The sequence below is a fragment of the Macrobrachium rosenbergii genome, chromosome 55 (assembly GCF_040412425.1).
Source record: "Macrobrachium rosenbergii isolate ZJJX-2024 chromosome 55, ASM4041242v1, whole genome shotgun sequence".
NCBI classification, from domain to species: domain Eukaryota; kingdom Metazoa; phylum Arthropoda; class Malacostraca; order Decapoda; family Palaemonidae; genus Macrobrachium; species Macrobrachium rosenbergii.
The window spans coordinates 16,007,198-16,034,714 of record NC_089795.1 but is presented as its reverse complement, the minus strand read 5'-3'; the positions used below and the strand labels follow the sequence as shown (position 1 = coordinate 16,034,714).

The 27,517-nt window shown below is 36.4% G+C and overlaps 1 protein-coding gene across 1 annotated transcript in view; it reads right to left on the bottom strand.

Moving 5' to 3' along the window:
- Positions 1 to 6,959: 6,959 nt before the first annotated feature.
- LOC136835211 (uncharacterized) overlaps positions 6,960 to 27,517 on the bottom strand; it is a 123,826-nt gene continuing 103,268 nt past the window's right edge. The window contains exon 5 of the mRNA XM_067098454.1: positions 6,960 to 9,268. Coding sequence (XP_066954555.1) covers positions 9,262 to 9,268 — 7 coding nt within the window. The 3' untranslated portion in view covers positions 6,960 to 9,261. The remainder of the gene's footprint in view (positions 9,269 to 27,517) is intronic.

Sequence of the window (27,517 nt, the reverse complement as noted above, 5' to 3'; positions counted from 1 at the left end):
ACCCATTTCTTGAACCTATTCATGCATCTGCACAAAGATCAAACATGTCAGTCCACAATTAGAAGAAAAAAATCACCTGCTCAGATAAATTAGCAGATTTGCCTGCTTTCCTTTAAGTCTTGGCCAACCAGATGGGTCACATTTTGTGTAGTCTGAAGCTGGTTTAACATAGCTGTGCATATAGATAGGAAGAGGCCAATTAGGTTAATGGAATTGGTTTGTAAGTAAAAATTTTTACTTAGGTGGGAGGCTGTAAGAGGAACAGGGAGTCAAGAGTAGCATTGGTACCTTAATGAAAAATTCACAGGTGTAAGGTTGAATATGAAAATCGAAAAAAAGGTGAACTCCCCTTTTCCTGCCAAGAGCAACTAGATTCGCTGAGCAACAACACTAATATGCAATGAATGTGCCTTGCTGTCGAACTTCTCAGTTCCAGAGGTCCTTTTAAAGCCTCACACCGTTTTACTGAGAAACAGTCTCCCAGAGGATGTCGTGCAATTGGAACTTCACAAGCTCAAGTGAAGATGCAATGCATTACTTCCCTAATGCTATTCTTCCTTGCATTTTAATACATTTTTATCCATTTAGTAATTTATTTTTTTCTTTTTAATAAGTGAGAACTCTGTATTTCTCTTTATCTTCTCTTACTTCCTTAGTGAGCACCATATTCTTTGGAAGCTTGAATTTCAAGTCAGTGGCCCCTGTGGGCTTGTTCCATATGAATAGTGTTCAACTTCTGAATAATAATAATAATAATAATAATAATAATAATAATAATAATAATAATAATAATAATAATACTAGTTTCTTGGAAGGGGGCCACTATGTAACAGCTAAAATTGTTGAGGCAGATGATTCTTTGAAGCATTATTTCATTAAGATACATTATATGGTGACTAGGAGAAAAAGTTATGATTACAAATCGTGGGAATAAACTTGTTCTTGAGGTGCTAATCCAAAGTTGAGCCAAGTCCGGGATGATAAGCATTAAGGAAAATGGAGTTACTCAAGGAGCACATGTGCGCATACCCTCTAAATCAAAAACTAAAAATAGAATAGTTTTTGGTGTAAATTTATCATATAAAAAATTCACATCATCCATTTCAGAAATTTTGTCAAAATAAAAAAAACTGATGCTTCTTTTAAATTATTCTCCATTTAAAAATGCAAACAGATTTAAACAGATGTATGGGAAGTGTAAAGACTTTGATAATCTGTGCAAAATTAGTGTTGTAATTATTAGCAAGGTAGTGCCTAATACTTCAAAAGAATACATTCTTGCTGTTGATCCTGTAAATGTTAAAGTTGCTCAGCTTTTAATAAAGGAAAGCTGCAGCAGAAGACACTACATTAGTGTAGCTTTTTAAGCTTTCCAAGCAGTTACAGGAGCTTACCTTTTGCAAATAGTTTTAAGAGAATTCATTTACCCAGAAATACTGTACTGCATTTGCTTGATTATTTCTTCTCATAGAAAGCATTTGATCTTTACAGAAAAAAGTAAAAGCCAGTAACAATGAGCATCTAATATTTTTTCAATATAAAACCATTGCAGAATGGTTGAAGAAAGTTGTTGGGTCTTAGATGGAATTGTGTATAATCCCAGTTATAAAATTGTAACCCTTGACCTTTCACTTCTTTTCAAGTTTGTGTTGAAAAATTGTTAGTACTTTATAAATTATTAAACTCTGAAATATTACTGTAATTTGGGAGCTAGAGAAAAATATGAAAAATATACAAAATGATTACACTAGTTGATTTTGTTTGTGAATCATGCAGTATAAAGTTGAGCATTATTTTCTTATTCATACAGATAAAGTTTGATGAGAGGAGGGAATTTTATTTTATGGCTGAAGTAACAATAATTTTAGTGTTTCATAGAATTTGATTTTATGGTTGAAGTAACAATAATTTTACAGTGTTCCTTATTCGTGCATATAATAAAGAATGACACCCATTGTGTTATAGTGTATAAATGCTTTGGGTTTCTGTATGGCTTATCTTTTTTGTCTTTCCATTTTATTGCTGTAACTTTTGAACTTTCCTCAGAATCTGAATGTGAATATTTGTTACTGTTCCCATTGCTTGAATACATTAGGCCTTTGTAAACGCTACCAGTTTCTTAGTCATTCATCTTGAGTGTGCAGGGTAATGAGATAGTAAAATAAGAATGTATTTCAGCAGATGTTCAGGGCATTTGACACCTGAAGCTTTGTCATAAAAGACACCCTCATCAGTTGAGAAAAATTCACACTAAAAACTCAGTAATGGGAAAGGAAGGATATAAAATGGGAATTCATCAAAGAATGAGCAAAGTCAAGCTAATGAAAATAAGTATTGACATTATATGGTAATGAACAAGTATTCTTGTGATTGTAAAAAAGTATGTGGTCAGTGTTAGTGAGTATTGCTTGAGATGTTAAGGTAAAAGGTTAATGTTTTTATAAAAAAAATTTCCCATATATTTAATTAGCTATTTAGAATGGTAATAGATATTGTAATGAGCTATTTTGTCCTTTTTTTGTTTAATCAAGGACTTTTGTAAAATCTCTTTTGAGCCTTCTGTGCTTTTTTTTAAATGTCTGAAATGGATAATTCAAAATTTTGCCTTTGAATATATTGCATTTCAGAGTTTTTTTAAAGGAAATAATATTAAAGATTTGGTTTTTAAGATATGTTTTCAAAAACATGGCCATGATTCTTTTAGGCTCTGTTGTGTGAAGCTTCACTGATGTGCCTGGGCCAAGATATGAGAATTTTCTTGCATTCTGTAGTGATTAAACAGATGAACCAACTTGAAAAAGGTGATGGAATACATTAATCAGCTAACCTTGATCTGATAAGGTGTGAGTAATGTGGTAAAAAGAGGAAAACATGGTTGAGAAGCCTCCCAGTTCCCTGATGAAACAGAAAACTTTTGAAAGAGTAGCTGTGAGCAGGCAAACACTGGCTTTCTGAGGCTGAGAAAGAGTAGGTCTAAAATCCAAATTAGTTGGTATAGCTGTTGTAAACAAGATAAAAAAGCAATGAGGTCCTTAAATAAATGTCTCACCAGAAGCTGGACATACTTAACGAGTCCTCCAAATACCCTTTGAGGGTTAAATATTTTAATTTGGAGGTCTGGTTAAACTACTTAGTAATAATAGTGGCCCTTCAAATAACAGGTGCTAATACTATTTATGTGAAGATCCAGCCGCTGAAGCATGACACAGTGGAAACCAGTGTAGTACTCAGTAGATGGAGTCTTGCAAGGAAAGGGAGGAAATTGTAGAATGTTGAATAAACTTCAACCAAAGTTCTGGTGAAAGGCGTAAAATTTGAGGAACCCAAAGAAAAAGGAGCCACTGGCAAACCTTCCATGGCATTATCCACTGGTTTCTTCATCCTGATTGCTTGTGGAAGCAAGAATGAAGGAACTGAAGAAACTTAAGCCCAAAACAGTCACAGTTGCCAGAGCAGGATACCATAGAGGAACCTTGGCGAGGAAATAAGCAGGGAAGGGATAGGGAACCAGTAATTGAACAGGCATTGTTGAAAAGTAGGTCGATCACCAAGCTTGGAGCCAGTGGCATACTGAAAGTAAAACTTGCAATTGAAAGTGAAAAATGGGCAGGGCTGTTTTTGGGATCTGCACTGAACCCATTGCTGTTCTTATGCTGCAACTGCTGCTGATGCTCTTGCTTCAATTGCTAGTAGGTCTTGTAGTATGTGTTAATACTGTTCTTGCTACTACTGACTCGGGGTAAGAAAGAATGCCTCTATAGCTGCTGTTCTTGCTGCAGATACTTCATTTTAAAGGACTTGGTGCCAAAGTTCTTGTTAAAGTTACTGCTGTTGGCACTCTTCCATTGTTGATAGATCTCTTTTTGCAACTGCTACTGAAGTTTTGGATATAATTATTGTGGGAATTTTTGTTGTACTGTAACTGCTTTAAGTGATTGTTGCTGATTGATGTTGCCAAACCCCACAGACCCCTCCGCCCTACGCAGATGTTGAAATTCATCTTACTTTTCTTTTCATTACTCTACAACTCAGGATATGAATAGTATAATAAGCTTGCTGCTAGAGCCTTTGTTTAGTTTATATAGTGTTGAAACCATACATGGAGACAGTTTTCCTCCCTGGAGATCATAGAAGATTTTGTCATTAAAATGGCATCATTCATGTCCTATTTTATTTCTCTTTTTTTGTTATATGCCCATGAGAATAGAAAATATTCTTTCAGTCAGCACTGGAGTGGGGAAGGGTTAGAACAAGTTTTGCCAAACATACTAAATTTTTCAATTCTGGCTCATCATCAGCATTTTTTTTATTTGTTAGGAAAACCCAAAACTCAGTGTTTAGTCTCATTTTCAGATCTCTGATTTCCTCTTCAGCAAAGTAAAGGGATAATTTCTGCCATTCCTCCTCAGTATCACAATCTTTATCTAATAGATAATTATACAGTATATGTCTTTGAGGAGGCTAAGATAGGGAAGTCTACTTCTACTTTGTAAAGCAAGTGCAAATGTTGGTTGGTTCATCTCTCCTGTCAGAACAAACACAACACCAAAGCAACATAGTGGTTCAAGTGATCTGTTTTGTTATACTGTAAAAGAAGTACAGTAAATGTAATTTAAAAAATTACATTTTTAAGCAAATTCTCATTATTTTGTATGAATTATCCTTGGCTGAAAACTAAATATCACTATAAAAACTTGTAATAATTCTGTGTTTTGCTCAGGTTTAGTAAGATTACCCTACTGCCCAACAAACCGTGAAATGTGGCCAAATTGTTGTATGTGTAGGGCAATTAGCCTACAGTTGGCAACACTGTTGCTGATGCTCTTGCTGTTCTTACTGAATATTCAGCTGGTATTCCCGATGCAATTGATGCTAGCGTCATACTGCACCTGCTTTTGCTGCAAAGAATTGTTGTTGCTGGAAGCCAACGGTATTAGTGTTTCCCAAATTTGATGGCCTTTTATGGTCATGCTTCCTGGCATTGCTGTTTATGTGTCAGAGTTGGTGCTTGGTTGACACTGGAGCTTCAGGAGGCAGCAGGTTAGGGGTGGTGTGGGAGTGGGGATAGTACAAACTCACAACTCACTGGCGTTGCCTGGTGCTTGCAAGATGGACTGAGGCAGGAAATCAAGCTGAATAAAAAAGAAAAAAAAGTTGCCTAGTAAGCTTCCTTGAGAACATTATGCTCATAAATGAAGCCAGAGCAGACTGAGGAAGTCATAGTGACCTGGTGACTGCTCAAAAGACCATGGGGGTCATATGCCTTAAGTTATTGAGGAAGGGTAATAACCCACTGTCAGATTGGTGTTGACTGGGCAACACTTGCCCTTATGCCAAGAGAACCAGACTTTTTGAAACTAGTGCTGGATCCAGGTTTGTAAGCAGTCTGTGTCACTGTGATCATGCTGATAGGTAACTGATCCTGAAGGACTGGGATTGGTTTTGCAAATGGGTAACTGGTCATGGGCATAACAAGCACCATGGTCATGATAGGTGGTCAGTTGTTTGGATAGGCCAAAACAAGTATCAGGCATGGGTGGGCATTCATGTGCATGACCATGGTTATCTTGGACTGGTTCCATGGAACCAAACTCCTCTCATTGTACTTCCAGAGAAATACACTATGAATGAGAAGAACCAGGGCCAGATCTCCTGTCCCAAGAAATCCAGGCAAGCATTGGCCATGATTATGCTTGTGGGATGTGTAATTTCCCTTCCAGCTGAAACACTGATTCCTTGAAAAGGAGTGATATCCATTAACCCTCTTCAAGGAAGATGTCGCCCAAGAGAAACTGGGCATGACTAGTCATGGAGAAGGCTTGCAAACCCTCTTTATGGTCTTCCTTCAGGCTGAGGACCCAGAAGAGGAAGAAGAAAGGGGTAATAAGAAGGAAGAGGAAGAAGTAGAACTCAGAAGAAAAAGGATGCCAGAGAAGCAGGCTTGCACAATTTGCCTTAGTCTTACTATGTCTCATGCCTAGCTCCTCAGAAACCACTAAAGGTAATGCATTTGAGACAAAGCTGTGCAATGAAGAGGCAAGGTTTGTGCGGTAGGAACATCAGCAGTGGCAAAGGAAGTACTGGCTCTAAAGGCAGATGCTCCAAAAAGGCTGCAGAGAAAGGTTCCCAGTCAACCGTAGGGAAGGCCAGAAGGATTACAGTAACTCTTGGGACCCCTGGGAGTTGCTGTCATCCTTCTGGTCTAGCACTGCAGGGGGCAAGAGCAACAAAACTATGTGACTGGTTGATGACTATGCTGGTGATGCTAAACAGCAGAGTCTGTGGATCAAGCAGCAAGGGAGAACAAGAAGAAGCCCAAGCAGGAGAATTCCTTCCCAAAAGCACAGCGCCAGAAAGAGTCACAAGGATGAATGGAAGTGTACAACTCCCCAGCAAAACTGATGAAGTTGCCTTGTCTTGGTTCTTATTCTGTGTTTACTTCCTCCACTGAGGAGACCATTTAGCACACTCACTGCAGGTGAAGTCCTCACAACAATCTTAACCCATGCAAAGAGGGCAAAAGGTGAGATCAACACTCATGGGTAACATGAATTACCCACATGCAAACACACATGCCCAGAGGATCAGCACTGGTCTTTCATCGCAATAGATGTACCGAGAACAAGCATGCACACAGAAATGCCATACTTGTCATAAAAGCAGTAAGCACAGTGACAAGGCTTGAGGAGGAAAAAGTGAGGGTACAGCAAGATGAGTGGGTGAGTCTCCTCCTTCGCTCACCTGTACATGCTTATAGCTACCTTGTTACCAAGCTTCAGGAAACTAACAATATGCAGAAGGTTGTACAAAATGATAACATCCAACACTGACCAATCTGAACGTACTCATAAGTAGATTTAGGGAAGAAAATTAGCAGTCGAGCTCAGTAACCCCAGGCAAAATATATCTAAAGTAAATAATTGCTGAACAGTATCAAGGAAATTAAGAAACATCACAAATTAATATGTATTGAGAATGATATTAATGAAAACAATCGGTCCTTAATTTGAAATCAAAAGTATGAACTAGCCAACAATTGCATGCTAGTTAGGCACAACTTTCATAATATATTAATAAAACTAAAAGACTAAAAAATTTGATTAGTGTAATTAAAATTACCACCAGCCTTATAAAAGTGGAAAATATAGTACTGTACATAGTAATCCTGAACAGATCTAAAGGTTAAGTCACTTGACATTGTTCACTTGTTGGTAGACCCAAAATATGAGTCGGGTAGTTACACCTTGGACATGTGGGACTGTATTTGCATGTGCTACCCAACCTGAGTCCAGCTGACCATTTTCTCCTACAAGTGAATTGACATGCCTGGTCTTTACACAGATGCATGAATAGGTTATGGTAATGTTTTGTGACAAAACAGCTTAAGTCATAAAGCTTTATCTCTACTTTCTCTTGCAAATAGTACATTAAGTGCATGATTTATCCTGTGCATGATTTATCCTATGTACTGTACCTTGTAATGTCATTATTATTATGGCCCAGTAATCTGTTGTGCATTTTATAAAATAAGAGAATTTTGAGAAACTGCTAAAATCATTATCACATTCTAAGTACATCATGTACTCTAGTTATAGCAAACAATTTGTATATGTTTATCAAATACTAAAGTGCATTTAATTCTTGTTGATCAAATACTAAAGTGCATTAATTCTGGAAGTCTTTTACTTTTTAAACATTTATTAAGTTACTTCAGGGTTAACATTTCATGACTGTTGACCTCTCTAAGTCATCTAAAGTTTAGTTTTCTGTGAGTATCCCGAGAAATGTAGGTTCACTCATTAATACGATGTCATTGAGGTTCTATATACTGAACAGTATAGATATTATGTAATTTCATGTACAAGCATATCCCCTTGATTTATTTAGGCAGAACTAGCAGACTTTTTCCGACAAGGTAGAATAGTTCTGTGACCAGGAATATTGGCCAGTGTCTCTAAATATGTCTCAGATGATTGGAGTAGGCTATATGCTTTCATCTGTTTGCCTTGCAAATACTTGAGTGTGTATTTACTAGAGTCTTGTGCATAGAGTTCCTATTTTTCCTCATGAATCCTTACTGGTTTGATTATAGGTATCCTTTTTGTCATGTATGTTTGTTCCAATTGGATTTTGTCATGTATGTTTGTTCCAACTGGATATTTCTATGCTCTTTTATGACAAGTAATATTTACCCTTTACTTTTACACCATCCTTTCCTGATGGGTCATCGTAATCAGAGAGGTATTTTACATTGATGGTCCTCTTTCCTCTCCTCCAATTGAACATAGAGTTATGTCTGATTGATAGCAAGGCATTTAAACTTGTTATATATTGGAAAAGTAACATGTCAGTCAAAGGAAGTCCCTTACACCCCTGGAATGAAAGTGCCTTCTTCAGGCAATTTGCCTTTGAATTACTTTAATTTGTACTACATAAACTATCAGGCTACTATTCCAAAGACACAGGATTGTTGTTTGGCTGAAGTTCTGTGTTTTCATTAGCAGCACATTGTGAAATTATTTGTAGTGTAATAAGACCACTGAGTCACCTTTGTAGACTTGTTGATCTTTACTTTAAGTAGTAATTGGGAACTTATCCAGTAGGGCAATCCTTTTTAAATCTATTTTGCTCAGTGCTTTTTTTATTTTCCATACAGAATTGGTGTTTTTTAACTAGGCTGCAGTGTTGGAACATATTGAAGCTGGTGTTTTTATAGTTGGTGAACCCTTAGTCAAAAGATGAAAATATATGGTTTTATAAATTATTTTTATCCTTCGGATGTCCATGTGGTATCAGTTACTTATGAAGGTGTATTATTGCTGGATACCCATGAACCATTTTAGACTACAGTACTGTAGTTCAGGTTAATTGTTTGTAGTAAGAGTATCAAGTTATTGGTTGTGAAATATGGGTAGATTAGTTAACCAAAGTGAACACTGTCGCTTGTTTAAACTTTGAAAGGATAGAATATTACATGCAATGTTTACAAGTGTTTTAGATGTCAAGGACAACTATGAACAGTAACTGATCGTAGACTCCTAGTTGTGGTATGCGGAAGGAAATATACATGTATAACTATATCCTAATGCAGTACACTAATTTTTATTGTGGATTCATGCTACAAATTTGGATTCCAGACATCTATTATCTGTGCTATATTCTTGGAGTCTGGATAAGTAGAACATAGTCAGCTGTATGCTTCATGTTTTAATGTGTTTCTTGTGATTTTTTCCTTCATTTCTGTCTTCAGTGCTTCATGAATCACGTCCTGCAAGGAACAAAAGTTTGTTAGAGGGATACATGTAGGGGTCAATGTTTGCAGTTGGCTGTCATCATCCCACTTAACCTTGTAGAAATGGATACACTAACATAACTTAACCTAAAGCACCAGGCCCTACCTGGCTATTTGGTACGTAAACCCCACCTTCATTGTCTTACCAGACCTGGGGAGTTGTCACCATGAAAGGAAATTTGACCTGACAGATGTGAATAATTTTTTGTGAATGCTGCATTACACCCACATTGTTTGAGCATGTTCCTGGATATTTCCCGCAAATGTTTCAACCTGGTTTGAAGTCCTGTACTTCAAAGGTATGGAAAAAGTAGATGAGTGGTTTAATTCCTCTAAACAAGTGTCATAGTAACTTCTTATGACTACCATCTGGAGTAAATTAGAGGTCCACTACCAGGAAAGGCCCAAATATCTCTTTAAACTACAACACACTCCCACTGTACCACATCCAGTGGAAAGTTTGGCTTGGCTGACTCTTGAATATCCTGTATTTTTCTATTACAGGGTTCAAACAATCTTACATGGTAATAGGTAGTTGGCTTTAAATTAACAGTCCTTCAAAATCATAGCAATTTTTCTTTCCTTTCAAGAAAATTTCTTCTTTACTTCCTAAAAGATATATCTTTTGCAGTTTTTTGCTCTTTTCTTGAGCCAAGAATTGTAATGGAAACTTTCAGTCACGATAGGAACCACTAGAAAGACCCTCTCTTAGCACCATTGGCTGTGGCCCGGGTAATCCTTCACATGCTTCAGTAATACAGGGAAACCTTGATGATTAATTGCTTTTCAATGCAGCAGTCAGACTTTCAGCTACCTTTATATTCTGTTTCTAAAACTAATTGACTTGATATTAATGGATTCTTTATGATTACTCTCTAGATAATAACAGAGCAAATTACTGTAGTATGGTACATTTTTGTCACTTTCCTGTTTGACATTTTTCCCAGAACAAGCCTATCATTTTTCTGTCTACTTGCCTTTTTGTTTGCTGCTGTCCCTTAACTTCTTAGGCCATGATGACTTCTTTGCATTGGAATTAAAAATAAAGATTTATGAGACAGTTAGTGAAGTTGTGCACTGAACAGCAGTTACAGGTAAACTGAGCGCTTTCTCTTTTTGTTCCTCCTGGGAAGCGCACAAATGTGATGTGTCTAATCCCATACGTGTTCTAACTGGTCATCTTTGTTCAAAGGGCAAGCAAAATGTAGAAAAACAGAGCAATATTTTGGTTCAGAAAAAATATCCATAAACCAAATTGTACAGACTGAGAGCCATCCAAGTACTGAGGTACCACTGTATCAGTTATGGTTACTACTGTCAATTTCAATTCCTTTGATGAGCAAGACCTGGGTGAAACACTCACTCACTCCTCAGGAATTCCTTGAAGAGGCTGAGAAAAAGATAGCTACCTGATCAGTAACCAGGGTCAAAAGTTGGGAGAGGGTGATCATTTGAGACTATGGCTAGGGAACAGATTGTTGTCCAGATACAGTAGCACAGCCATGAAGGTAAGTGTGGCAACAGTTGGTGATACATCCAACATCAAAGTTACTGAAGTCACAGTAATTAGACAAAGGGGGGTTGATATCACATTTATTATCTGCCTCTGATGTGACTGCAGAAGATTACTTGTGGATAGAAACAGACTCCTTCATTTGAACCATGTATGCATCCTTATTGGTCACAGTCAAATCTGCTGGAGATGGGCAGAGTAGGTTTTAGACACACAGGTCAGACAGCAGGCAAGGCAGGTGTCTGATGTAGCATCCTGGTCAGCTTGCAAGGCAGGGAGGCATTACAAACACAGAAATCCTTCTGAGACTTACAAGTTCACTTTTAAAAATATATAAATAAATCACTTCAGGCACTTTATATAATCAGTTCTTAAACTGTCCTGCAGTGGCACTGTTCACCACCTTAGTTGGTAGACTGTTCTAAAATGAGGATATCATATGTATGTTCCACAGTGGCTGATGTTGAACTCTATGCTCCAGCTCCCTTCCATTGGATCTAGTTTGGTTTCTACCTAAAATGGATAGATTCATGCAGCAACTGTCATTTATACCTTCGAGTACCTTACTGTTTCTATTAACTGACCTATCTGTTACTTTTTCAGAGAATAGAAATATGACAAATTTTTAATTAATTTGTATTTTTCAGAGCTAACAAACCTTCAGTCTTAACCTTCTTGCAGTCGGTGTTGTTGTAATTTTTGTAATATCACCAATCCGTGCCCAGAATGTCGTTCCTGGCCTGTGCAGTGGAAGAAGTTCTACAAGAAGAAGGAACACAAAAGGAAGTCGGAGCTTCCATCTTGGGAAGGATTTCTTCCTCCTCAAATGAGCGCTTCTGCTCCCCCTTCTTCCAGACCTATTACATCTGCTTCACCATCCATTGATGCCTTTTTTCTTTCCTTTTCTTCCATTGATTCGTCATTGGAATCATCGGGAGTTGGTCAAGGTGATTTTATGTATCATGCTGCCCCGTCTCTCTTGGGGGGAGGGGATATTTCCCCTTCAGGGAGAGAGGAGGCAGTGCCATCTTGTTCCTTTCTTTTAGATTCTTATACAAAAGATGTCTTCTATTTAGGCCTCCTTAGGCCTATCTGGGGTACCCTCTCTGGATGGCTTGTTGTTGCATTTCACTTCTTCATGCTTACCAGTGTCAGCTCCCCTGGCAGTCTCCCTCTCCCCCAACTCTCAGCCTCCACTTCTTTGGTTCTCATGTGATGCCACCTAGTGGGATGCCTTCAATACTAACTACTCATCATCCTGGGTCGACTTTACCCTCAGCAGTTCCATTGGCTCTGGGTCAGACTCCTTCTCCTGTAATGTCACTCCCTGTGTTGTCTCTCCTCGTGATGGCAGTATCCGTGATGTCACAAACGACTGCTGCTGTGACGTCATCTTCTGATGTTGTTGAGCCTTCGGATGTGTTTGTACAGACTGTGGTGGACAGACTGAACTCTGTCTTTTGAGAGAGGCACAATGGTCCTTCTGTTAAGAAAATGAGTAGGCTTCTGTCTTCTTCTTTGTCCTCTTCATCATCTACATTGTCACTGTCGTCTTCGTCTCCCCCTACTTGTGCTTGAGTTAGATGTTGGAGGATTGAAGACTTTGTCGCTTTGCCATCTGAGAAGCCAAGGACTGTTTCGTCAGCTTCTTCCCATGGACTCGTGTGTCCAATTTGCACATGCGGACGTAGTCACCTCCGTGTTCTGTGTTCGGCAGAAAGATGATAAGGCTCTGATTAAGAAGTTGAAAGTGGTGGACCCACCCTACTAGAAATCTGATTGTTCCGAGGCCTACAAGACGTTCTCCTTCGAGGATTAGGGTTTCCTCTCCTGATTGTGTCATCTGCAGACATGTTCTTAGCCACGTCTGTGATGATGGGAACAGACACCTAGCTTACCACGGACATTCTTCTAGGACCATCCGTGGAACTGCTAGTGATTGTGGTTCTCTGGCTCCCAAGAGGCTGAAGCGTTCGGTGTCTCGTTCACCTAGGAGGACCTACTCTACTTACCATTGTTTGTCTTCCGGAGTCCGTGGATGTGACTCATCAAGACCTAGGTTTTGTGTTTCGGTTTCTCGTTCTCCTGAAAGGGATCACGTACGTCATTTGTCTTAGCGTGTCCACGTACGTGACTCTTCTGGTCCAAGAGCTGATGCACACCCGTATGCCTACATTCGTGGATGTGACTCGTCAATGGCAAGGGATGGCCTACGTCCGTCAAGTGATCGGGATCCCTCTCTTCTGTCTACCTCTGAACGTCAGCCTTCTTTGCATAAAACAGAGGAGGGGGAGAGTCAAGAGTTTCTTGCTTCCTACAGGGAGGTTATTGATCTCATTCGTGAGTTCAACAATCTCTCTGAGAGGTCTGAGGCTCCTTTTTCAATGACTCATATGGGCATAGAAGCTTTACTTGGTCCAAAGAAGGATGTAAGAACTTCTTTTGAGTCACCTTGTTTAGGGCATGCTACATCAACCTTAAAGCATGTGAATTCTTTGGTTTCAGGACAGGATAATTCTCTGCATTCCAACAGATCTTTCAAGCTGCTTCTCCTTCCTCTGATTCGTCATAGGAAGTAATACCCAACAAGTCACATACCTCTGTTGAGTATACAGCTCAACTCTGATGTCATTTGGTTGAAGCCTGGGTTAACGCTAGATCAGGTTAGGGCTGACGGTCCTTTAACCTTTCAGGAAGCATCTACCTTGGAGATGACTGTCTCTTGGCTACACTTATGGTCTTCAGGGTTGCTAGGATTTCTTCATCCCGTTCTGCATGAGTTTCGTTCAAAAGTCCGTCTTTCATCAGGTTACTACAATCTTGTGCTAAGGCCCTATCATACCTAGGCCATTTTAATGCTAATTTATGGGCTAAATTCCTACTGATGAGAAGGGATGCAGCCCTTTCTAAAGTAGCTAAATCAGTTGATGCAAACTCTTTGCTATCCTTGCAGAATGGAGATCTCCTAGGATCCCAGCTTTTCCTGCCTACGAAACAGCTGGAAGCTGGAATCGTCAGATGTCAGGCTGACACTAATGATCGCCTTGTCCAACAGGCAGTGACTAAGTCTTCATCTCAGTCTCGCCCTTCTGTTCCAAGACAGAATAGGCAGTCTTCTCCCAGGAAGTCTTCAAGACCTGCAGCTTCAAGTAGGTTTCCCAGCCGACTTCGGCACAGAGGAAGCAGCCTCAGCAACGTCCCTTTCAATCTCATCTTTCAAAACCAGGGAGGGGGGGTAGGGGCAAAGACAGGGGAGGACGTTGATAGATTGGGTGCCACTCCCCACCTGTTGCCAACAGTGGGTGAATGCCTGGTGAACCACTGGGCTATGTGGCAGATGCACAGAGTGGAACCATGGGTAGATGTCCTTCAGGTAGGGTATCCACTTCCTTTCGACTTCCATTCAAAGCTCCTTTGATATCCAAGGCATGTGATTAAAGATGTTATTTTAAATGCTCTTTCAGTGTGCATAAGGTATCTTTGTGTTTTACAGGCTTTCTTTTCAACTTCCGCACATTGCTTCGAACGTTGTAAGTTACTGATGATAATGACTTACATCTTTCTATTGATAATAATTCTCTCTCGTTGCCAAGTATGTCGTACTCAGCATTCTTGTTTTTATAACGTATGGGCACAACCATACTATTTTAATGAATATTCATTTATTTTACACAGGCCTTCTTGCAAGTCATTGTTTAATTTTCAGCAATATTAACTATTTTTGCTTCATCAGCAAACATGCTTATTTTGTCCATCATTTGTGCTTCCAGCTCATGTATGTAGATAATGAAGAGCAAATGACGAAGCACCAAAATCTGAGGCACACCACATGAAGTTTTGCCCAGACTAGCATGTCCCAGTCATAACAATTCTTTGTTTTCTCTTTCTTAGCCAGTCTTCAGTTTTTTCAATTTATACAGAATTGATATCTACTGTATTTTGACCTTAATGCACTTGAAACCTAATTAGGACCGAGGTATTTTGGATCTTGATTAAGGGCTTTCTACAAGACACTGTATACAGCTGATATCAAACTATTCCATGCTGCCAAGAAAATGGCACTTCCATATCTCAGTTACCAAAGTTGGTAAGTGAAATAACCATTCTTCGTAAAGGATTGTGAAAATATTTCATGATGGCTGCAACTTCAAATGGCATTTGTGGGACATTATCAACCTTCTCTTTAAGATTTGATAACTATTATGAAGGTATTCATAATTGCTAAAAGGGCCCTCAATACAAGACAAGCAAAGTATCAAGATTTGTTCTTAATTTACACCTCACAGAATTCCTTTCATACCTTATTTTTTAAAGAGATTACAGATTTTTGTAATTCTTCGTTTCTCTTTCAGGGCTGCCAAAATTCCATGAACATTAACCCGAGTCTGTCTTTTCTGCAAAACTCGAAAATTGTACCTATTTTACTATTATCTCTTCTTTTTTCAATGTACCATTATGGTGCATTGACTTTCATTTTAGGTGCCTACTGGCAGAGCCTAAAGTAGGCTTTTGAACCTCAGGAAACAAAAGATCTATGGCATACTTTCAGACAGCCACCAGAAGGAAGTTAGCATCCCACATCCAGTTTATTACAGTACCGTAATCCTGTCCTTAGCTTCACATGGCTCACCTATCTAGTGTACATGCTTTGCGTAGACAAAGCCAGCTTAATTAGGTCTGAACAATAGCCTTCCAATGCTAGCTTCATTCATACTCAGGGCAGTGGGATGCCATTCCTAATGATTCAGAGTTCTTTGGTACTACTGATGTATGAGCATCAAAGCTGCATAAAAATGCAAGTTTTACATACAATTTGATCATGCATAAGTCGCCTTTTTTTCTTACTTGCTTTTTATGGTCATATCTTTGCTAAAGTCTGCTGTTTTTACTTGTGACAAAGAATTCTGATGTGTTTGTGAGCTTTGATCTAGTGTCTCTTGTGGATTTAATTTCTTTTCTTGAGTTCCATCTTATTTTTTCCATTTGGAAAATATCCTTGTAGTACATCTACGTGAAGGACACCAAAGAGCTGTGCTTTACACTTGACAACAACTCATTCCCTATCCAATTAAGTTACTAGTCATTTGGCAAAGTAATGACATAATTGTCTTTTCACTGTAAACCACATGTTCTAACCAGAACTATGGTACTTACTGTCTTAGTAATGAAACTTTGTTATTTCCTCCATACAGTATTACTTTGAGGACTGATAATTGGACTGTACTGTATTAGTTGAAGCTCTGTTACCTTAATATACTGTAGTCTTTAGATCTTATTAATTAGTCTGTTAAATGTATACATTATCTCAATTACACTAGGAATTACACATCCATATTTAATACTTTGCTGAGGTATGGTCATCCTTATTGTATAACAATGAATATAAACTGGTGAAAATTTTTGGACATTTTACAAATATGCATTAAGATTATGACAAAAGTATAGCGAGTCTGAGAAAATGATTGTTTGTTGTTACTGTATATTTTTAAAAAATCCTTGGACAGAAATTTTCATGTGCTGTAGTTTACTCTGTACCAAAATGTTATGAGAAACATTAAAAGCAGTTTTAACGTGATACAATGTGATGGATGGTATGCATGTGTCCCAATATTATCTGTGATATAGGAACTCATTGCTTGTGACTATTTAAGGGTAAGCACTAATGTTATCTTTTTATATTTGTTGAAATGTGAAATTTTGAAATAGCCAAACAAATTATTTCTAACAAGTTTACATCTTTGTACTTATAGTTCAAGAGTAAAGACAATAAAGTTTTCTTCCTTTTTTATTTAGTTCTTTAGGTCCTGAAGGAAGGTTAATATACAACTTTTCTTATGGAAGACCACTGTCTTGTGATACTTGGTGAAAGCAGTATTAAGTGAAGAGAATTAAATTTTGTAATACTGTGTAATACTGTACAGTGAACCCCCCGTATTCGCTGGGGATGCGTCCCACACCCCCCCACGAATAGGTAAAATCTGCGAATGCTTAAAACCCCTCTAAAAGCACTTAGAACTGCCCATTTTGATAGCTTAAACCAAGAAAAACCCTGTAAAAATGCTTATACCTGAGTATTTTAATAGTTTTATCACAAAAAGTGCATTTATTCATGAAAATTATATGAAAATACAGTAATTAGAGAATATTTCTCAGTGAAAAATACCACAAATGGGCGAATTTTCCGCGAAAAATGGCTAGATTTGTTCCACAGAGAAACCCGCGAATGCGTGAGTCCACGAACCATGAGAACGCGAATGCGGGGGGTTTACTGTAGTATATATACAGTATCATTTACAAATTATTTTTACAACAATATTGAATCTACTAGACATTATCAGTTGAATATATTTAGATCATTAACAGTATTTTCAAAATTTAACAGTAAAATAGAATCCAAGGAAGAAAGAACAATGTAGCACTACAATATGGAATAAGGCAAATAAATCCATGCTCTTGAAATAAAGCATTTCAGCAAGCAAATGTCACTTGATACATTTGGATGATGGTCTAGCTATGTATCATGATCAAGACTTACAATATCAGCACACACAAGAGATCCATAAGCACTTTGGTGTTGTCATTATGGCCATTAGAATCTCTCCAGGTTTTGCACCTTCCCCGTAAAGGAGTAGTGCTGTCAGTGCACTGTAGGCATTACGATTCTTTGCAGAATCCCATCGGCCCCTAGGTACAATCCCTTTCATTTTGTTACTGTGCCTCTGTTCATATTCTCTTTCTTCCATCTTCCTTTCCACCCTCTCCTAACAGTTGATTCATAGCACATCTGTGAGGTTTTTCTCTTGTTACACCTTTCAAACTGTTTAATTGTCAATTTCTGTTTCAGTGCTGAATGACCTCATAGGTCCCAGCACTTGGCCTTGGCTTTAATTCTATATTTTATTCTGTTCTATTTGACAGTATATTAAAGTTTCCTTTACTTGTATTTTGACTTTTTTCACTTCTTTATTGCGAAGTAATCTAATTCCTTTTTTGTTCAAAATGAACCAATTAATACAAATAGCCATGCTTCCATAGCAACAGCTTTCCAGTCATTAACTTGATTTATTGTAAAATACACACATCCATTGGTCATCATTATTCCAGATGCCTGCCATTCATAAAGACAGGAGGTTTTAAAAAGTTAAAACTGGAACAGGTATAATTTATAGGGTGACAAGATGTCCACAGCCCTCTATTTCGAATCTCTGTCCCCCCAAAAATCACTACCTTCGGGGGATGTACTAATGTCCCCCTTTACGGACTTTGCCCATCATGTGTCCCCAATTTCATAAGCAAATCATAATAAATTGCTAATTGTTGAAAGATAAAGGTTAAGATATTGTTCTCGAAACCTCTAAGGCTTGCATTGCTACCAGTAGAATGCATGAATTGTGCTCCATTTTCTTGAACCAAATAAAAGAAAATGAAAGTAAATGCACCATTTATACACGCATGATACGACCAGTAACCTCTCGTCCATGTATGGCTAAGTCCAACTACTACATGTTGATAGTCGATTAGTAATCAAGTAGTACTCATGGCATCCAAAAGGAAGTGTACTTTCAATAAAGAATTAGAAAGTGAATATCCTTTCATAAAAAAAAGCAAAATGTGAAAGTGATGTCAAGTGTTTAAAGTGCATGTCGTATTTTTCGATAACAAATGTTGGAAAATATGAAATATGCAGAGAGAAGGATTTGGAGGAAAAGAAAAGAATCTGGCAGCAGCAGAAGGTACTTGGGCTTGTCATGCAATGCACCACAACTTTTCATTCCATTCTATGGATTGCACTTCCAAACTTATTAAAAAGTGTCTTGACAATTCATTTGCATGCACTCGCACCAAAATGGAGGCAATTTTGAACAACGTTTTCCTGCCTGACACCTTAGAATTCTTAAAAGAGGATTTGTCTCAGATTAATTGTGTGACTATATTGTGACTGCTCTAATCATGGAAATATTAAATTGTGTCCCTTATTGGTTACATACTTTTTGCCCGGCCATGGTGTCAAGGTTAAAATTTTGTACAAGTGAAACACTCTTAGACTATATAAAAGAAACTCACAGTTCTAATGAATTGTCTTCCAAATCGTTGGCATTCTGTGCTGACAACACAAATTGCGGCTTTGATGGATCATCAGGGGGAGGCAAAAATAATGCTTTTTACCAGATGCAACAAAATCTAGGAAGAAAATTAATTGGTGTTAATTGGGCCACTCATACTCTGAATAACTGCATGAAAGCTGCATCGGACTGTCTACCTGTAGATGCAGAAATAATAACAGTGAAGATATTTTCTTTTCTACATTTACACTGTTAGAGTACAGCAACTGAAAGAAATTTGTGAAAATGTTGATGTACACTATAAAAATTTATTAGGATATAATAAGACAAGGTGGCTTGCTTTAAGACCAGCTATTGAGAGGATTCTGAAGTTATTCAAACCTTTGAAAACATATTTTTTTTTGTCACAGGACAAATGTTCCAGCCTTCTTAAACAGTTCTTCGAGAATCCATTTGCTGAAGTGTGGCTTTTTTTTTTGTACACAATGTACAGTATGCCATGACTGCGAATTGAAGGTCGAGTCTCAAAATGTTTCTATGATGGAAATTTCTAGTATTTTCAGAGATTTGAAAATGAAGTTAGAAAGAAAAAATGAACTATTCATCCCAATCATAATAAATAAGATGCTTTGAGATTTAAAAGGGAAAGGACATGATGTGGGGCATTATAAAAGTGTAGTTGAATCATGTTGCGGAACTTGCATTGAATACTTGAATCAGTGTACCTGGCCGTTTGAAGACGTGAACAATTTTGAATGGATCCCTCTTCCAAATAAACCAGTATGCTAGTCTCAAGTTCAAGAAATATTATTAATTTTATTCATGAGACAAAATCTGATCTTACATTGGATGACAATGGACTTTTTGATAAGGTTATGTATGTTAAGGAGTTTTTGACAAATGAAAAGGTGAAAGAATGGAAAGACAATGATTTGGAAGCGGATAAGAATTGGGTAGAGATTTTCTCTCACTTTTGTAATAAAAATATTCCTTTTTGCCTGTGTCCAATGCTCTTGCAGAGAGAGAGTATTCTCTCTAATGAAAAACTCTTGGACATCACAGAAAAGTCACTTGCAGGTAACTACACTGAGGTTTGCACTAATAGTGAAATATAATTTTGACTTGAGCTGCACTGGCTTTTATGATTATCTTAAAACACAACCCTCACTCCTTAGGAAAATAAAATCAAGCCAGAAACACTCAAGAGTAATGGTTCATGTAAACATTTTTTTTGTTTTAATATTCATAGAATCATGTCTATAAGTTTCCATTTTATACTATCAAAGCACATATTTTAGTATTGAAGGTAACACTTGCTCTGATTAAATGTGGACTGAAGCATACTCTTTCATTTATGCAAATGTTTGTATATATATATAAATATGTAATTTTTTGAAGAATAAATCTCATATGTCAGGATGAAAAGACCAAGCAGCTGCAATTTTCTCTCTCTCTCTCTCTATATATATGTATATATATATATATATATATATATATATATATATATATATATATATATATATATATATATATATATATATTATGTATAATTGAATCACGAAAATATGGAACGTGATGAATATATAAATAAAGATAAAATCCATGAAGGAAACGGAAACACTGGAGTGCTGCGAGGCCTTTCAACGCTAGGTCCTTTACTTAGCAGACTGAAGAAATATAAAAGTATGTTTACAAAGAAAGCTCATATAAATGACAGATGGGTATTAAAGGAAACATATGTACCTGGAATCCAATACAATTGAAGAATTAGTAGAACTGCCAAAACAGGATTAAATATTTAAGAGGTTTTTACAAAGGATTAGGATCAACTGTTCAGAAGCAGGGACAGGACAATTAAAAGATTATACAGGGTCGTGACTGACCACCTAAAAATTTTTAGTACAACAAAATAATTCTCTCTTTTTTTATACAATAATAACTTTTTGCAAGATGAACATTTTTACAAATAAAAATTATATTAAACATACGGATATATAGAAAATATATATCAAGTAACTAACTTGTAATTAAGTCAGTGATTTTATCTTTTAGGTCATTCTTGAACATTTTTCTAATACAGGGGTCCAAATAATACATGCCAGGGCTAAGATTAAAATTACAACTGGAAGTAAGCTGGATAATAGCGGGCTCCAATAGATTTCTTGAAGAGAAATCTTTCGATCTGGCGATCACTGAACTTTCAGTCCAATTTATCCTGTGAGAGTTTTCACTTAAATGAATGAATATAGCATTGGATGTTTGTCCAGTTTTGACAGAATACTTATGTTGCTTAATACGTACATCTAAATCTTTGCTAGATGGGCCAATATAAAAAGAGGGACAGTCCAAACATGGAGTTTTATATATTATGTTGTTGTTTTCTTTAGAGTTTTTTTTTATTAACATTCTTTTGAGTGTGTTATTATAAGAAAAAAACGAGGTTTACATGAAGAAAGAAACCCCTAGGAACATTCTTAGCTTGCCTTATTTTAGTGGTTTTGAAAACATAAAATCATTGTTAAAACCTTTTAATGTAAACCTCGTTTTTTCTTATAATAACACACTCAAAAGAATGTTAATAAAAAATAGCCCTAAAGAAAACAACAACATAATATATAAATTTCCATGTTTGGACTGCCAATCTTTTTATATTGGCCAATCTAGCAAAGATTTAGATGTGCATATTAAGCAACATAAGTATTCAGTCAAACTGGACAAACATCCAATGCTATATTCATTCATTTAAGTAAGTTTAATATTTTTTTATTTGTAAAAATGTTCATCTTGCAAAAAGTTATTATTGTATAAAAAAAAGAGAATTATTTTGTTGTACTAAAAATTTTTTAGGTGGTCAGTCACGACCCTGTATAATCTTTTAATTGTCCGGTCCCTGCTTCTGAACGGTTGATCCTAATCCTTTGTAAAAACCTCTTAAATATTTAATCCTGTTTTGGCAGTTCTACTAATTCTTCAATTGTGTTGGATTCCAGGTACATATGTTTCCTTTATAATCCCCATCTGTTATTTATATGAGCTTTCTTTGTAAACATACTTTTATATTTCTTCAGTCTGCTAAGTAAAGGACCTAGCATCGAAAGGCCTCGCAGCTCTCCAGTGTTTCTGTTTCCTTCATGGATTTCATATATATATATATATATATATATATATATATTTATATATATATATATATATATATATATATATATATATATATATATATATATATATATATATAATAAGAAGGCCCAAAACACTATTTAAACACACACATATACATACACATACATATACTTATATACAATATATCTATCTATCTATATGTATATATATATATGATCATTTATTTGAGATGTGAATGGGGACATCCATATAAATTAACAAGTACATATATGCTTTGCATAAGCATAACCCTAAAATATAATATATATATATATATATATATATATATATATATATATATATATATATATATATATATATATATATATATATATATATATATATATATATATATATATATATATATATATATATATATATATATATATATATATATATATATATACACACACACACACACACACATATATATATATATATATATATATATATATATATATATATATATATATATATATAGTCCCAGTTTATATATATATATATATATATATATATATATATATATATACAGGGGTTCCGTTTACGGGTTCGGCTTTACGAAAAACCGAATATCGTCAGAAACCGGAAAATCGTCGAAAATCGTCAAAAATCATAAGAAAACCTTACTTTTAATGCTCTGGGTGCATTGAAAACGATGTAAACTGCATTTTTATTGAGTTTTTCATCAAAAAACTTCAAATTATGATTATTCTGCCGTTTTGGAGCCATATTTCTTCCGTCGGATCGAGTACGACACGTCGTAACCCCCGAACATGCGTCGTAAACCGGAAATAATTTCTGATGAATATATTTGAAAAGCGTCAGAAACCTCGAACGTCGTAGTCGGACCTGTCGTAAACCGGGGACTGCCTGTATATATATATATATATATATATATATATATATATATATATATATATATATATATATATATATATATATATATATATATATATATATATATATATATATATATATATATATATATATATATATATATATATATATAGATATATATATATATATATATATATATATATAGATATATATATATATATATATATATATATAGATATATATATATATATATATATAGATATATATATATATATATATATATATATATATATATATATATATATATATATATATATATATATATATATATATATATATATATATATATATATATATATATATATATATATATATATATATATATATATATATATATATATATATATATATATATATATATATATATATATATATATATATATATATATATATATATATATATATATATATATATATATATATATATATATATATATATATATATATATATATATATATATATATATATATATATATATATGATGACATTTAATAAAAATGCTAACAGCGGCCCTCAGCGTTAATAATGTTTTCAAGTGGGGCTAAAACCATTATATACAAAAAAATGGCGTGGCCATGGATTCAAGTCTTTCACCAATTCTAGCTAATATCTTTATGGAATGGTTTGAAAAGGAAGAGGTGGGCAAAGTAAATAAAGGAACTTAAATATCGTAAAATGGGTAAGATACGTGGATGACATCTTGATCATTTACAAGGGAGAAAGGGAAGATCTACACAAGTTTTTAGAAAACATAAATAAACTAAATGAACACATCAAGTTAACATTAGAAGAAGAGAAGGAGGGAGAAATTCCTTTCTTGGATGTCCTGGTCAAGAGGGTAGGGGAGAATTTAAAATTCAAGGTATATAGGAAGAAGACACACACCAATTCATACATACATAGGTTCTCCAGTCATAGGAAAGAAATAAAAATAGGATTAATGACAGTGTTGGCCATCAGGGCTTATAGGATTTGCAGTCCCGAATTTTTAGACGAAGAGTTGGATTACCTGAGGGAGAGTTTTAGGAGATTAGGCTACCCTAAGTATTGGTGGGAGTGGGCACAAATCAAAGCAAGGAAAAACTATTTTGGGGAGAGGGAAAGGATAGAAAAGGAACATTTGGTAGGAAAGAAAATAATTACAGTCCCGGACAACAACTCTATTGCACCCATCAACAGGAAGTTAAATAATTTCAAATTGATAGGCAGGTACAAAAACACCATTAGGAATAAAATAGTTAGAAACAAAAAGTCGGTAAAGGGGGAAGAGATTGGCAGCATGTCTAGACTGTGAAGAAGGGTACTATGGCGAAACTGGCAAATCATGTAAAGAGCGAAGCAAACAACATCTGCAGAACATAAGGCATTATAATCAGACGTCGGCAGTTGCCAAACACTGTTGGGAAAATGATCACAGAATAGACTGGGAAAATATGAGTTTTCTGTACAGGAACACCAACAAAACATCTAGACTGGTTGTAGAGAACGCCTTCATAACTTGCGCTAACAACACGATGGCAGGGAACACCGGAAACGGCTTTGAAGACAGCATATCTAGAAAAATCGTATACTCCACAGTAGCAAGGAAACGAAGAAAAAACGTAAGAGAACGCATGAAAAACGGTCACCTGTGAGGAGGGATCAGAGAAAGACCAAGGTCAAGAGGGGGTGGAGGTCACACAGGAAGAGCTAGGCGATTGTAGGATTAAAAGTACCCAGCGCACAGATATAAATACAGCCGGACTACGCGTCTGCTCATTGTACGGATACTTGATAATGTGGACTGTTTTTCCAAGAAAGCTTGTAACTTTTTGAATAAAAACTCCATTAGATACCATCCAGTTTGAATGAGGTCCTTTTAGTAATATATATACAGTATATATGGGTTATGCTTATGCATAGCATATATGTACTTGTTAATTTATACGGGTGTCCCCCAGTCACATCTCGAATAAATGGTCACCCTAGGTGTAAATGATCTTGGCATAGTAATTGCAACCATTCCTCCATTAAGTAAAGATAACAGGGTTTTAAGAAAACTGGAACAGGTATAAATTATCCAGTCATAGTAACTGCAACTGGTAGCTTCACATCCTCATTTCCTTTTCTGCCTATATGAGCAGAGACCTAACATATTTCACCATTTACACCGGTTTCATGTAATTTTTATTATGAAAATTTAATTTGTTAAATTTTTAGTTAATAATTTTTAAGTGCTTTTAAAGCAATTCTATGATTGTTGATAGTTACAAATTTCTTTGGTGGCATATTTTCAGTAATCTTAAATGCTGACCATATTTCAGATATTTTGGGCAGTCACATAAAAAATGTTCAGCTTAATGTTACTCTAGTCCGTACGTATATGGACTGGATCATGCAGGCTATTCATCAATTATCCAAGGGTCAAACGAGAGTGACTAATTCTAAGATGTCAAAATACTTGTACAGTATGTCCTTCCTTTTGATATTATGAATTAAATATTCCAACATTGGGCTTGCTTTGTTCTTATTTGTTATGATCCAGTACATTGTTCCATATATTTTGCCATTTACTGATTATACAGTAATGGGTTTTAGAAAGGTTATATAATCACTGTTAGGATTATCTATGTGATCTTGCCATAGTAGTTGCAGCTTTGGCTGCTTGATTAGCTTCATTTCCTTTAATGCGTATTGGGAGGAATCTTACATATTTCTACATTTTTATCATCTTTGTAAAGCTAACATTTTATTTGTTGTGCAACAGTATTTTATAGTCACTAAAAAATTATTTTTTAAACAAATTGTTGTAATGGAGCTCACTGGATGAGCCTACCAGCAAAATTGTTTGGTACCCACTTTTCTCAGTAAGGTGGAACCTGGAAAGCAATATTCCCAAGGGTTCCATCTCTGCATGCCCTAATAGGCCTGGTATGACTTGGAACCACTCAAGCCCTCAGTTGTCCCTCCAGCAACAGAAGGGGCAACAACAACAACCAAAACAGCGACAGCAACAGCACTCCTTTCGAGATGGACAGAGATTGGCCTATTGGAGGAAAGGAGAAGCAACTCCTGGATAGCCCATTAAGAGCAAGGAAGAGGAGCTCAATAAAACTTGCCCGGTTTGGGGTTGCCTTCTACAGCATCACATGCAATGGTAGTCCTCCCTTTTGGGACACAGCATTGTTTTTAATGGGCTGGGACACTGTGTGTCACAAATTCCAGATGACAACTGCTGCCCAAGTACATTAGCTCACTTTGTGGGGGGGACTTAGACTGCCCCTATTAACCTGATAGATGCATATTTGTATCTCCATTTCCTTCTGCCTCTTTCTAGGGATTTGATATGGAAGAACACACAGATTAAAATTAAACATTGCCCCATGAATCTTCACAAAATTAGCAGCAACAGTTGTCCACAAACTGAGAAAGAGGGAATTACCTAGTGGCCTGCCTAGGTGATTGGCTAATCTGTGGAGTCACCAAAGAAGAGTGCATACAAAAGCTGAGAGTGGTATTAACAGACTTCAGTCAAAAGGTTTCCCTATAAACCAGAAAAATTCCTACCTCACCCGCAAAAAGCATTGTGTGGTTGAGACTTTGTTGGGACACCCTCTACGGATGGTTCTCTCTTTTCAGCTGGACTCAAGCCAGAATAAGGAAGGACTTGCAAAGGTTCCTTACCCAACGACAGCTGGAGCAAATCCTGGCCCTGTTAAATTGAGTGTCTGTGGCAGATCTAATCATTGTCCCCACCCACAAAGTCAGGTAGTTGGTAAGATATTACATCCTTGGACCTGGAAGGGAGCTCTTGCCAAACAGGTCAACTCGTTTCCCTCATCTATTCAGGTTGTAATACACACACATATGGGTCCTTGACAGGTTCAGAAGGCCATTGGGAGGATTGTCAGATAGCAGGAAGTTGGTCACCTGTTTAAAGAAAGTGTCACACCAAGTTTCTGTAGCTTATGGCTATCTTCCAGTCTCTCAGAAAACTTTAGATCTAAAGAGGACCCACATTTTGTTGGTGTAATACAATAGGACTTTTATCAAGAGTTTGGGTTCCCACTCAGCCCCTCTCAATGTAGTCTTGCTGTTTATCCTACAGGTGCCACAGGCAAGAAGTGGCACTAATCAGCAATCCACCTCAGAGGGTCACTCAATAATCTTGCATCTCAACCTGACAATAGGCAAGTCATTTTACAACCACAAGTAACATATATACAGTAGGTTCTTGGTTTTTCCTACCCTTCACTGTTAAACTCTTATCGATGTCCTGAATAAAAAGAGATCATTAATCACTTGAGTGACTTTACCAAGGACTTTTTCTGGTTTGCTGGGATTCCTTAATCTTGAGCTAGGCCATTTTGTCACCAGCCAATTTCTTTTATACACTCCTCCGAGGAAAACCTGTTTTTGGTTGCCACCATGAATCCTCAAATCCACCTGCTTGCCTTGACAAAAAGGCATGGGAATTTGTAGTGGTTTTTCTTTCACAGACTTGGCAAGTGGTGAACATGGTTGACTTGCACACAGTTGCCACATCTATGTGAGAAGGGTGAATGGAAACATTGGTAGACACTGTAGGCAGATTCAGCCCTCCAGCTTGAGTC